The sequence below is a fragment of the Onychostoma macrolepis genome, chromosome 04, assembly GCF_012432095.1.
Source record: "Onychostoma macrolepis isolate SWU-2019 chromosome 04, ASM1243209v1, whole genome shotgun sequence".
In the NCBI taxonomy this organism is placed as follows: Eukaryota; Metazoa; Chordata; class Actinopteri; order Cypriniformes; family Cyprinidae; genus Onychostoma; species Onychostoma macrolepis.
The window spans coordinates 17,428,892-17,443,421 of record NC_081158.1 but is presented as its reverse complement, the minus strand read 5'-3'; the positions used below and the strand labels follow the sequence as shown (position 1 = coordinate 17,443,421).

At 37.3% G+C, this 14,530-nt stretch overlaps 1 protein-coding gene across 1 annotated transcript; it reads right to left on the bottom strand.

Moving 5' to 3' along the window:
* Positions 1–2,259: 2,259 nt before the first annotated feature.
* slco1d1 (solute carrier organic anion transporter family, member 1D1) lies at positions 2,260–14,185 on the bottom strand. Its single transcript, XM_058774120.1, has 15 exons — positions 14,069–14,185; positions 13,408–13,464; positions 12,032–12,173; positions 11,781–11,913; positions 11,546–11,667; positions 10,733–10,879; positions 9,918–10,016; positions 8,914–9,174; positions 8,641–8,805; positions 7,754–7,949; positions 4,912–5,077; positions 3,839–4,023; positions 3,413–3,477; positions 3,201–3,318; positions 2,260–2,806 (listed from the first exon to the last, which is right to left on the bottom strand). The coding sequence occupies exons 2-15, from the start codon at positions 13,456–13,458 to the stop codon at positions 2,587–2,589; spliced, it is 2,070 nt and encodes a 689-aa protein (XP_058630103.1). The 5' UTR covers positions 13,459–13,464; positions 14,069–14,185; the 3' UTR covers positions 2,260–2,586.
* Between the last annotated feature and the right edge of the window lie 345 nt (positions 14,186–14,530).

Genomic DNA, 14,530 nt, shown 5'->3' with positions numbered 1-14,530 from the left:
TTGTATAAACCAGGGGTGGCAATCTCCGGTCCTAGAGAGCCGCAGCCCTGCAGAGTTCAGCTCCAACCCTAATTAAAACTCACCTTCCTTTAGCTTTCTAGTAACCCTTCAGACCTTGATTAGCTCGTCCAGGTGTGTTTGATTCGGGTTGAAGCAAGACTCTGCAGGGCTGTGTCTCTCCAGGACTGACGTTCGCCACCCCTAGTATAAACAATAGTCAAACTGACAATTTTTCTCCATGGATGTAAGATTGTTCTTTTCACCATGCTTCGATAAAAAGATGTTAGCACCAATTGTTTTAGTCACAATGCAACAAGCTATGCAAAAGCTATCAAGCTGTTTCTCATTTTCTATAGAAACAAAACAAGATTTTTGCTTCTGTACCCAACTCTTATGGTTATTGACCTTAGGGGATATAAAAATACTCAACAGTGGCTTACACATGGCAAAGAAGTTCACATATTGTAGGATTGCAGGGAGGTGGATGTGAAGGTGGCGGGGAAGTAAGGTGACCAGATGTGCCACTTCCCGGGGACACGCTCTGCACAAGATTTCTAAATTGCCTAAAACAACCGATGTATGACATCAAAGTACCACGAGAGCAGAGCAGATGGCTCCATGCTTTCGAATCGCTCTTGTGGTACTTTGTCATACAACGATTGATCGGTGCGGTGCAAACAACCAACACCTGGTTATTTTAGGCAATTTAGAAATACTTTGCAGAATGTGTCCCTGGGAAGTGTTTTGTTTTTGCCCCCATTTTTCATGAGCTGAACTCAAAGATCTAAGACTTTTTCTATGTACACAAAAGGCCTATTTCTCTCAAATATTGTTCACAAATCTGTCTAAATCTATGTTAGTGAGCACTTCTCCTTTGCCGAGATACTCCATCCACCTCACAAGTGTGGCATATCAAGATGCTGTTTAGACAGCATGATTATTGCACAGGTGTGCCTTAGGCTGGCCACAATAAAAGGCCACTCTAAATTGTGCAGTTTTACTGTATTGGGGGGTCCGAAAACCAGTCAGTATCTGGTGTGACCACCATTTGCCCACGCAGTGCAACACATCTCCTTCGCATAGAGTTGATCTGGTTGTTGATTGTGGCCTGTGGAATGTTGGTCCCCTCCTCTTCAATGGCTGTGCGAAGTTGCTGGACATTGGCAGGAACTGGAACACGCTGTCGTATACGCCGATCCCAAACATGCTCAATGGGTGACATGTCCGGTGAGTATGCTGGCCATGCAAGAACTGGGATGTTTTCAGCTTCCAGGAATTGTGTACAGATCCTTGCAACATGGGGCTGTGCACTATCATGCTGCAACATGAGGTGATGGTCGTGGATGAATGGCACAACAATGGGCCTCAGGATCTCGTCACGGTATCTCTGTGCATTCAAAATGCCATCAATAAAATGCACCTGTATTCGTTGTCCATAACATACGCCTGCCCATACCATAACTCCGCTACCATGGGCCACTCGATCCACAATGTTGACATCAGCAAACCGCTCACCCACATGATGCCATACGCGCTGTCTGCCATCTGCCCTGTACAGTGAAAACCGGGATTCATCCGTGAAGTGAAAACCGGGATTCATCCGTGAAGAGAACACCTCTCCAAAGTGCCAGACGCCATCGAATGTGAGCATTTGCCCACTCAAGTCAGTTACGATGACGAACTGCAGTCAGGTCGAGACCCTGATGAGGACGATGGGCATGCAGATGAGCTTCCCTGAGACGGTTTCTGACAGTTTGTAAAGAAGTTATTTGGTTATGCAAACCGATTGTTGCAGCAGCTGTCCGGGTGGCTGGTCTCAGACGATCTTGGAGGTGAAGATGCTGGATGTGGAGGTCCTGGGCTGGTGTGGTTACACGTGGTCTGCGGTTGTGAGGCCGGTTGGATGTACTGCCAAATTCTCTGAAACGCCTTTGGAGACGGCTTATGGTAGAGAAATGAACATTGAACATCCTGCAGTCAGCATGCCAATTGCTCGCTCCCTCAAAATTTGCGACATCTGTGTCATTGTGATAAAACTGCACATTTTCGAGTGGCCTTTTATTGTGGCCAGCCTAAGGCACACCTGTGCAATAATCATGCTGTCTAATCAGCATCTTGATATGTCACACCTGTGAGGTGGATGGAGTATCTCAGCAAAGGAGAAGTGCTCACTAACACAGATTTAGACAGATTTGTGAACAATATTTGAGAGAAATAGGCCTTTTGTGTACATAGAAAAAGTCTTAGATCTTTGAGTTCTGCTCATGAAAAATGGGGGCAAAAGCAAAAGTGTTGCGTTTATAATTTTGTTCAGTGTGAATACTTTCAATCTTAAGAACAGTTGTTTGATGTGTGTAAATAATATAAATAAAACTTTGTTTTAGATTCAGAAAATAGATGAAATGTGTTGTACCAAAAGGCCAATAAGTAGAACTTCGAAAGTCTCTATTCACAAACATCATCTACTCAATAAACATACAACTTAACACAATTTCATAGCCAAAACATTTACATTTCACATTGATATGGGAGTTATATCTTTACAACAGTTTTTGGTGCAATACACACATTTGATTTCTGAAGACTTCAGATAGTGGTCTCCTGGTCTGGATTTTCATCGCATTTTATGATAGTTGAAGATACATTCCCATTGCCAGTAGAAACAGCATTGCCATCCTGTTCTGGAGCTTTTAACTGGGACTTCAGTGCTCGCTTCTTTTCGCGATGAGACAGTCTATTGTACAGGACTCCACACAGCACAAATGATGCAGCAAACAGGCCATAAATAACACCCAAGTAAGAATTTCTGTAGGGAAAAAAAAAAAAAATCATGTTATGATTGAAAATTGTCAAGATGGCAGTAATGAAAACACAAGTTGTAAATTTAATACAAGTGTTAAAAATTATAAGCTGCAGAAATATACAATTTTCACAATGCAAACTATTTTCCTGTTGACACTGTAAAGCTGCTTTTGACAATCAGTATTGTATAAAGCGCTATATAAATAAAGGTGACTTGGCTTGAACGGAAAACTATCAAATGATTCTGAGGATTATTCTGGTCATTCATAAACAAAATAATTTTGCAATAACAAAAAACATTAAACATAATTTTCTCTTCCAGAAAAACAAGCAAATATATAAATGTATATACATACATATGGAAGTATTTCTGGAAGCGCCATTGTAAGTTTGCTAACCTGAAGGCAATGGAATCATAGATGCGACATGCTCCTCTCCCTCCACATTGATTTGTGCCCCATTTCAGACAGGTCCTGTCAATCAAGGCTCCAAAATAAATTGCAGGGGGAATGCCACCTAGAAAAGTTTTTGTGATCAACTCGAGATATTTATTTTTTTCTGTTGTATTATAATCTTGTGTTAAAAATTAATACAAAAGAAATCCTCTTACCCAGAGTCCGAATAAGCAGGATATGCACACCAAGAGCCAAAGACTTTAGTTCTGGATTTATGGATCTAAGAAAAGAAGTCAAAAGAACATGTATTCATTTTTAAAACAAATATTAAAATATCTGTTTCCCAATCAGAAATGTCCTAAACAAATAAGCTACACATAATGTATTTTTAAAGAAATGTTGGTGTTACTTCAACCGTGTTAGTCTAGCTATCAACCACGTTATGTCATACATTGTAAAATACATTGTAAATGTTTTGATGCGTTTGTGCAATTCTTTCCCTTTCTTTCTTTCTTTCATTCCGTCTTATTTATAATGTTTCATTACAGTATTATTACCCATGTACTCTATTTACATAGTTTTTCTTAAAGACAATCAGTTCTTTTAAAAGGTGCTGTTACACTGTTGGAAACAATCATTACCTGAGCAGAATAATGTAACCTGGGATGGCTGCACAAGCTGGGAAAAAGGAACCAATGACTGTCACCGCCATGTAGAACTTAAACATGTAGTCACAATCACTCTTGTGAGGGCACTGGCCCAGCACTGCTGACATGTTTGCATATGGGAGAGGCGAATCTCCAATACAGGTGCAGTTGTGGAATACCTTTGAAAAGAGTCAGATTGTGTAAACTACTACAAAACCAGCAAATGCAGTAGGGTCTTAATACAGTAAACCCTACAGTAACTATGATTTTCTTTTTCCTTCCCCAATAAAACGTAGCAGTAAACAAAGGTTTAGGATTTGGTCATTTCTACAGTGATGAAATTTAGGTAAAACTACAGATATTCAACACTAATTAAAGGTCACTAATCAAATGTAACCAACCATGTTCAGGCTTTTGTACAAAAGGTCAGATTTGAAGTACACAACAGGCATCACATGGATCATCAGGTTTACACAAATACTTCATGCCAGCTCAAGTGCTGCTGTCAAAAGGGGGACTACTAAATACAGAAACATATTGAAAATCAAATTATATACATATTACATACATATTTTTTTTTTCAGTACAATTTTTCACGCAAAATGTTGAATGAAAAATAAAAATCAAATTTGACAAAATAGAGGCATTTTCACTAGTAGTGTAAATAATCAATACAAGCACTAGTATTGCTAGTACTAATATTCTAATTTGATAAGTTTGTATACAATGTGTGGCTCCCCCTAAAATAATTAAAATACAATTTAAAATCACAGAAAATTGCTAGGACATTTCGAAATTTAATTATTTTCTCTGCCTCTGTGAATGGACTTTTCTGATAATTGAACAAATAATATTTATAGTCAAAATTTGTTTCACAAGGGTAAATATCACGACAGCAGTTTCACATTTTACGTTTGAGTTTGTCTACACAAATGTGTCACTGTAGGTATACACTGATGTTGTATACTATCGAAATAACAACAACAAAGGTAGTCAATTGAAGTCTGTGGGTAAAAACAGATTGAGCAACAGGTATGTAAAGGTCTGGAAAAGTGGGAATAGCTTACCATCTCCTTGCCAACTCCAGTGGAGGTTTGGCAGCCAGCGAGGCATGGAGAGGCATAGGTCAAGCCATTGCTGGCGCATATGGGATCCCAGTGCTTAAGAGAGCAGGAGCAACCAATGTTACATTGAGAAATTAGTGTATTCTGCTGGTAGGACACCTCTGGAGCCCTGTTTGAAATACACAGAATAATTAAACTACTTTATATTTAGTTCAGTTATACCTAATAGAGGTTTTTTTTTTTTTTTTTTTTTAAATAATTGTATGTTCCTTTGCTTTAAATCATTGTGATGCTCTGTTCGGGATCTGAGAGACCCCCCAATAATGTCTCAGAATTACTTAAAACATTAATTTTCCCAATTTTGGTCTGATCGGAGTATTATAGTTAGTTAGTTTTTTTTGTTGTTGTTGTACATCATTTTTGTTGTGCAAAATTTGTGCTTTGCATTTGACTCATTCAAGTGCACACACACACACACAACGTGAACACACACCCGAAGCAGTGGGCTGCCATTTTTGCTGTGGCACCCGGGGAGCAATTGCGGGTTCAGTGCCTTGCTCAAGGGTACCTCAGTTGTGGAAGGTGGAAGAGAATGCTGTTCAGTCACTCCCCCCCCATCTACAATTCCTGCTGGTACTAAGACTCGAACCCACAACCTTTGGGTTACAAGTCCGACTCATTAGGCCACATCTGCCCCCTAATATATAGTCTTTAACAAACTGACTCTCAGGGGAATACAGGAACGGGAATAAAGTAACACTAACCAAAACAAGCAATGTTAATGCAGGACAAGGAACTGAGGAAAACCAAGGGCTTACGGTGCCCCTATTATGCCATTTTTAAGGTTGCTAATATTGTTTTATGAGTCTCCTAAAACAAAACAGGTTTACATGCATGCAAGGTCAAAAAACACTTTAGTTTTCTCAAAATATATTTTATTTTACCTCATTTCTAAATGATTTGTAAACAACTCGTGCAAAGCAGTTCAAAGAATCAGTCTCTCTAAACCCCTCCTTTCCGTGAGCCCTCACTGCTGTGATTGGTCAGATGGCACAGTCCTTTGTGATTAGTCTATCGCGTACAGCACGTGTTGGAAACTAAACGCCCATTACCATAACGGACTGACGGAATGACAGCCCTGGAGACTTGTCAATACTTAGAAAAGATGGCATCGATTGTACCTTACCAATTCGAGCCGGAGTCTGATGATGAAACAGTTGAAGTGGCTGATCGCCAAGAGACTGATTCACAAGCATGACTGGAGCAGGACGCTTCTCAGTGGTAAGTGTCAAGTGTTAACAAGTTTGTGGTAATTATAAGATGTGATAGCAAGTTGTTCACAAGAACATGGGCGGACATTATGCACATGTGTTACTTTGTGACATACAGCTGTAACAGAATAAGATTCGAATTCCTGACTCGTTTAGGCGATTGCGAGTCGACTCTTTTTTTTGATAGACAATAACTTTATTTATTGTGCACTGTCGGCTTCACAACTTTGCAGATAGTTAATGTTCACATATAGCTACATGACACACTGCATGAAAGGTAATATTCGAAAAGGCATAATAGGGGCACTTTAAATACACAGAGCTATCAAAGGAAACAAGATGGGACACGGTGAAAGAAATCAATAATGAGGTAACCAAATCAGTAACCTTGACATGATAAGAATGGGAACACGGAGAACTAAAACCATGGAAAGTAATAAATAATTAGTGAATGATTAACTGGCAAAGTGCAGGGAACCACAGGAGATCACAGCAGGAGACTCCAGGGTGGAGAGGACAATGGGAGGAGCCAGGGAGGGGAAGAGAGCAGAAAGAACTAGGCAAGGTCCCAGAGCACAGCCAGGATGAAGTCCCATGGCAGAACTGATAGAGGGAGAAGACAGGGTGGATACTGGAATCTGCATGGTGGAGACTGATGCAAAACTGAGGAGGCAAAGACCCAGGGTGACACTGGAGGCCTGGATGGAAGAGCCGGAGCTGCAGGCAGAGCAGAAAAGATCTGGAGGAAGTAAGACCAAGGTGGAGCTGGAGGGAAGGAGGAGCCTGTCAGAACCAGAGGGATGGGGCATACCCAGGGGAGTGTTAGTTCAGGGTGGAGGCAGGTCAACAACTAACCAAGGTGGAGCCCGGTGGGGCCCGGAGAACTGACAGACCCCGGTGGAGCTACGTATGGGTGTGTGGAGCCAAGAAGGAGCAGAATGGTCGGAGTGAATGAAGCCCTAGCTGAAGAACTGGGAAGCTTAGTAACAGGAGGAGGAATTCAACAATAAAGAAGACTCTGAGCTGAGCGGGACCACTGGAGTCACAGAAGATTCAGGGCTGGACGGAACCAGTGTGGAAGGAAGGTTTTGGGGAATTAAGCCTACTAAATTCTCATAAAATAGTACAGAGGCCAGACGCAGCTCCTCAGCAGGAGGAGTATGGGCTGTGCTCCAATTCATTCCCTCTGCTCTGGGAGGAGCAGGTGAACAGCAAGGATGTCCATCCTCTTTTGGAATATTAAAACCAAAATGTAAAGAAACTAAACAGACTGAAACTGTGACAAGTACAGAAATATTATAAAATATTATTACATTTTAAAAGAACTCTTTTCTGTTGTAATATATTTACTTGAACACTAAATCAGGATATTAGAATGCTAGAAAAATTCTAAATGATCATGTGTCACTGATGACACTGAAAATGATATATTTGAACTAATAACTTTTAACCAGTAGTGTATAAAATGTGCAGTAAAAGACGTTAATATCAAAATTGCCATTGTTGTTTTTACACACTAACAAATGGAGCCTCTGAGACTAAACAGAACATAAGAACATGATACCCATGTTTACCCTTGATATGACACTGTAAGTCCAGCCACTTGTGAGTTGTCACACTGCAGGAAATACTGAACAAGCATCGCAGAGAAAGCCAGAAGAGATGCTGTAATGCAGAATTTGGATGTTCCAAGAATATTAAGTTTAAACTTCTTCATTATAAATCCCCCAGTGACAATTCCCAAAGCCACAGCTGGTAAATTTGAAACGCCTGGAAAGACAAAAGATGAATGAATTCATGATACAGTATTGGACATTAATATTCTTTCTGAAGGGTAACTAAATTTTAAAGTGTAATTTATTATTAAGTTTTTTTTTTTTTTTTAAATCAGCTTTTCATTAAACTCATAAAACCCCTGCAGTTCCTCCACAAACCCAGTTTGGGAAACCTTAATGTAATGCACTTCATGTTGTTGACAACAATTGGAATATAATATCATACTCTGTATTTTTATTTCAATATGGTACAATATTATCTTATTTAATTCAATGTGAAAAGCGAGATGGGTCAAAAGTAATCTAAAGGTAGTCTGATTATTTTACCTAAAATGTGTAATGTAATGGATAACGTTACTAACTACAATTTTTGTCATGTAATTTGGAATCAGTAACAGATTACAATTTGTAAGTAATCTACCCAGCTCTGCCTGGGGGCACATAACCTCAAATCTTTTAATAACACATATCAATAAAAAGCCAAGGGTATTCAGAAAACCAGGCCTTTTTGTTGGCATCAAATGATTTTTGTGAATTTTTTTTGTGATGATTTTCTTTTTTTTAAACATTTAAATAAGAAGGACAACAAGTGGCACTCTTTTTGTGCAAAGGCTTCACTATGTGTATTTTGACAAACTGGAAATTAATATTAAACAGATAAAAAATATAGGCAAATGTAATCTCACCTATTAAAAATATGGCCCTTGATGCTGACTGGCCGTAAGTTTGCTCCATGTACTTTGGCTGAAATGTCATCAGTCCTATAAAACCATTTACTTGCATGATAGTGGTGATAATGAGGATCATGTAAACTGTGTTTCTGAAGAGTTTCTTAAGTGATGGCAGAAAATCTAGAAAATATCAAGAACTTCACATAAATTCAAGGGTTATGTATGCTCAATAACCAAACCTCATGTAAAAAAAAAAAAAAAAAATCAAATATTTGAAGAAATGCACACCTTTAGCCAGAGCTGCCATGGAAACTGGAGCTGGTTTGTCGGGAGCATTACTGTGTTTGTTGTTGTCAGGAATGAAACGGCTCTGCTCGCCCTCTAGAACATTAGATTTTTTCTCAGTTTCAGTCTCACCCTGCTTAGGAAGAGACTTGGGAAGGAACCAAAAGGGAATTCCAGCCAGTAGCATCACTCCACCAGTTAACAAAAAGCCCAGCCACCAGGCACCAACCCAACGTGAGTCTTTGTGGTTGATAGTGATGGTATCTAAAAAAAAAAAGAGATGTGCGCATTTTCATAAATGAGTCAGAAGTGTTTATAATTTGAAATCCTAACAAACAGTAAGACCGAAGACCGCTTAAGTCAAAGGGTAACTTGCTGGGTCAGTAAATATATAGAAGACTAGTTATCATAGTTATTTAAAAAATCATGATCACTTAGTTAGTGTCACATGTTGACCCAGTTTCCTTAGTTCCCTGATTAGTTAATTAGCACACTTGTTTCTGTTTCCCCTTGATTATGTTGTATATTTAAAGCCTGTGTTCTCCCCTCATTCTTTGTCTGCTATCGTTTGTATTATGTGTTTTGCTACCCCTTGCTCCTGGATATGCTCTGTTTTCTTTATTTGGATTTTTATTAAAAGACTTTGTTTCTGTGAGAACTCCTTTGTCATGCGCTTTAATTAGCTAACACGTAACACTTAGTGTGTGTTAATGCAGAGTTATTATCTTGCGCAGTCAGAGTGATTTTTCAAAGTTAAACTTTTGAATCAATGTGAATCAACATGACCTTGTCGATTAGTCTAAAAGACAAACATCTACTTTTCACGTAATTCACATGCAACAAGCAACTATGACATAGTAAAACTGAAGGTACAAATGCTAGTTTGTACCGTACGTGTCAAATACCTTTAAGAATTTTTCTAGAAATGTGCAAAACCTCATCGTCATATGATCAGTGTAGGGCAAACAGCATTAGCATAAAGATTAGTTGAACAAACAGGTGAATACCTAAGTCCACTGCTCCTATGTCCACATAGAGCTTGGCACAGAAAGATCCTAACATGAATCCAAACATGGGCCCCATTATTCCCATAGTTTGTATGAGAGCTGAAAAAAAAATCTGTATAAAAATACTGATTCACAATCACCACCAAGAATAATGTAAGTTACAAAAAAAAGATGGATTAACAAAAAATGGATTTTTGTGTGTATAATCATGTTGCTTAAATGACCATAAAAATGGATTTAATTTTCTACATCACAGAAACAAATTCTCTATTCATTATTTAAATTACTTCAAGGGTAATATGTTTTCAAATACTGCATGTCATAATATTTTCTCGTTTTTGTTTTAAAACATGTCTACACACATAATATGACATGGTTATCCCTTGTGAAAAAGGTACACTTATTTTTACACAGCTTTTAAAAAGAGTACTTACTACATAAATAATATACTATAAAAAAAGTATTTAAAGTATATAAAAATATACTTAAGTGCGAACTGTCAAACACACTGTTAAAACATAATGATTCCTTTAAAGTAAAAGTTTTAATTTGACCTTATTACTTATAACTGTACTTCAGTGTGTTAGGAAACAGTCATCAAAGTGTACTCTCTTTAAGTAAACTTAAGTGGCCCTTTACTTTTTTAATGTTATCTGTAAGTATGTGTATTTATGATCAATAAGTAAAATACACAGTATAGTGAAACTGGTACGTTTTTATATCTAATGGGTTTGAAGTGTAACTAGCAGGATGTTAATAGGCATGAATGTATGCCAGAATTGGTAATAATGATTAAAACTGATAATCAATCATACCCATGTAAAGAGCAGTGTTTTCCTCCCTTGAAAAATCATCCAGATAAGACAACCCAAGAGGCATGACGGGTGTCTCTCCTACTCCACGAAGCATGTTCCCAAGAAACACATAGAGCCACAAGGAGGAACTGGCCGCTCTCTCACATTCTACAAAAACAAAAGCAACACAAATGAACAACTGCACACATAACTGTGTAACACACTACAATATCAGGATCTCAATTAAATAACAAAGTCTACTTTTGTAGATTTCAAGTGTATCAGTTACATAAAAAGCAATCAAACCCAATACATTAGGCTTCCCAAAGTTTAAAGTTCAGATAAGAAAAGCTTGGTATAAGCAATCTAGAGTGACAGATCAGTGTTGCGGGGCATTATGGGTAGCACAATCACATTACAAGCCAAACATGACAAACGATTCCACAACTCAACTTTCTCATCTTATGTTTTCTGAGAATTAATTTATTTCTGAGTTATTTCTTATAAATGTGAAAATTGTATTTGTCTGGGCATATATCACCCAAAAATAAGAAGAGTAAATAAGATTGTTATTATGCATAAAGAAAATGTTATTATGCAAAATGAAAAAGAATATGAGGTGAACCTAATGTATCCCAAAACATTTAAATTCACCCATCATCCTATATTTCTGTTAAGTATTTTATTTTATTTTATTTGGAAGAAAACACTTCTCTAGAAGATCAAGGCCCATAAGTTTATTATTGTGATAAATTGGTTGCAGTCTCCCTATATATGGTTTAATATCTTATCTGAGGTCTGTCTCAGGGTCAGGTTCAGGGTTGAACAACTTACCTGCTTGAATTTCCACTGTGGGAATTTCATCTTGTGCAAGACTCCCATTGGTTAAGCATGGAAGAATACTCTCTGAACCATTAGAGGCAGAGAAATGTGAAATTGTTGTTTCGTATTTGTACCTGTGGAAAATGCATTAACACAATTTGTATTTTTTGTCTTATAATTGAATCAGAAACATATCCTTGTTTTCACAAATATGGTAACTAAAGAGTAGTTGACCAGGTAAACGTACGGTCCTTGGAATAAATGTGGTGCCGCAGTTATGAAGGATCCCATGGCCATGATTAAACATCCAGCTCCTATGAGTCGTGGTCTATGAAGCTTAGCACCAAAGTAACTCACAAAAGCTATTACAAACAGATTACCTGAAAAGAAAAAGGTATCCATGATTTTTAGAGGGAAAACCCCCCTTTAGCATGAAGGTCCTTTTCTGCTATATCTAGATTCTAGACCCAAAATATGTTTTGTTTTTTTTATTCTCACCAATTTCAAAACTTCCATCAATGAATCCAATCAGTGAGCTGGGAATGTCAAAACGTCTCTCAATCTGTGTGATAGAGCTCTTCATGTAGCTGCCCTGAAATGCTTTGGCAAAGTACACAAAACACATGGCAGCCAAAAACATCTGAAGGAGAGAGAGAGAGAGAGAGATTACAATAAAACAGAGAGATAACAATTTATGTAACTAAAAACCCGCTTTAGTTTATACACTAACAAATTAGATTTTTACATTTTCTGCAGAAATGCAGAGTTGCCATTATGATGTCGAAATAATCTGGGTGGTCCCATCTGGGTGGTTTATGCTTAAATTAGTTATCACATTCAAGATAGTTTAAGATAGATTTAACTAGTGTAGGTTGGTCTTTCCAGGCTGACAATGGTGATCTTCAGCTAACCAGCTAAAAAGTGCCCACTAACACAAGCCAACAAACCAACAAACCAGTATTAAGACCATCTTATGCTAGTTTTAGCTATTTGGCTGAATCAAACTGTAGTACTTTTTGTATTGTTTTGTGGAACCACTGACAATCACTCACAGGTTGCCTTTCAATGACTTCTATTCTATTCTATTCTATTCTATTCTATTCTATTCTATTCTAGTCTAGTCTAGTCTAGTCTTTACTACTCTAGTCTTTTCTATTCAATTATATTCTATTCTATTCTAGTCTATTCTAGTCTAGTCTATTTATTTGTTTGCTTGTAATTACATGAAGGCAAGTAAATGATGGAGGAATTTGGTTACACTTTATTTTAAGGTGTTGTTGTTACAGTGTAATTATGTAAGTACTGAGTAATATTAATTAACTACATGTACTTACAATATGGTTAGGGTTAGGATTTGGATTTGGTTTAGGCTTACTTGCATGTAATTATGCATACTTTATTGTTAATATAATAGTAAGTACATGGGACACCTTAAAATAAAGTGTTACCAAGAATTTAAAGAGGTGTACAGAATAAAAACGGATAGTTAATTGCAGTAACTCTGAACAATCAGATATTGTCCAAATATATACTGTATACACAATACAAATTTATAGTTTAATGTTATTTTTTGTTTTCAATATTTTACTCGAAATGTGTGCTTATACTATTTTCTTTTTGTCATTTGGTTTAATATTTAACATGCAATGAAATTTGTTTGTGACTTGTCTAAATTGTGAAATGTCTAAATTATTTTTGAGGCCACTATACAAACAAGATCTCAGAAGACAATCTGAAACTGTGCAGAGAAAGTCAATAGAAAGTAATTGCATAATGATGGGATTAAATGAGCTGTTATCATGTTCATGTCTTTGATCATAATGGGCCAATGTAAACAAGAAACTGAAAAGCAGTAGAAGATAAGCCAAAATTACCTTCAATTTGGAGCAGCAAGGCTCTCGTGCCGTCTTCTTTTCCACACTCATGATGCCCTGGAAACAATATGAATGACAGATGACAGAACAGTGCAGAGCGTGTTAACACCAGGATCGTTATGAACAGCATCACATTATTGTCGTGCAAACAGCAAGGTCCATTGTTCATGGGAGTAAGAAAACATCATCTGAGGGGAAAGACCCCTGAGGGTGGAGCTGAGAGTGGATTCAGAATTTGCACCACATTTCCTGCAAGAGGAAGGGTGCTTGAAAAAAGTTTTCAAGAACAAAAGAAAAATAAAGAAAAATGTATTTATACTTTTATTTATACATTTTATGCTTTTTGATAAAATAATGGTTTGTCATTTCTTTGTATGCTTTATTTAAAAAAAAAAAATGTAATCACTTTTTTAATGAAAATCACGTCATTTATTGGCAAGCTGGCCATTGTATAGTGTAACAAGCTAATACATACATTCATATACACACATACATAAAAAATTTATTCACAGATGTGAAAAATAACCCTGTTCATGTGCATAGTCTAAAATAATACAATATTAATACAGATAACTCATCTCTGCAACACATGAAAACAGGATCTTTTTTATAAACAAGAAGAAACTTGTCAGACAGCTAGAGATACAGAGCTCAAACCTACCTGTGCTGTTGCCTGTGTCCCTCAGAATGGATGGAGGACTCTGGCACTTTGCTTACAGGTAAGGCTTTATCATTTAGTGTTATAACATCTAATCAGTAACCAAACAATCATGTCCCTCTGGTGATCATGTCAACAGGTCACTTCTCTACAGCGAGGGGGGCTGGGGTTTCTCAGAGGTAGAGAGGACAGAGCAGACCAATGCGGTCTCATATGCTTTGTTTTTGCGTGTGTGTTGTTTGTGTGTGTGTGTGAGTGAGTGTGAAAAGTGAGAACTTTCACTCTTTGCCTGTAAAATCACCCCAATCTGGAATAGTTTTGCTGCAGAAGTCACTGTATCCTAAACTATCAATATATATATATATATATATATATATATATATATATATATATATTATTAGAATAATAAAATTATAAAAAGGTATATTGATAATTATGATAAAGCTCTACATGTATAGCAGCTAT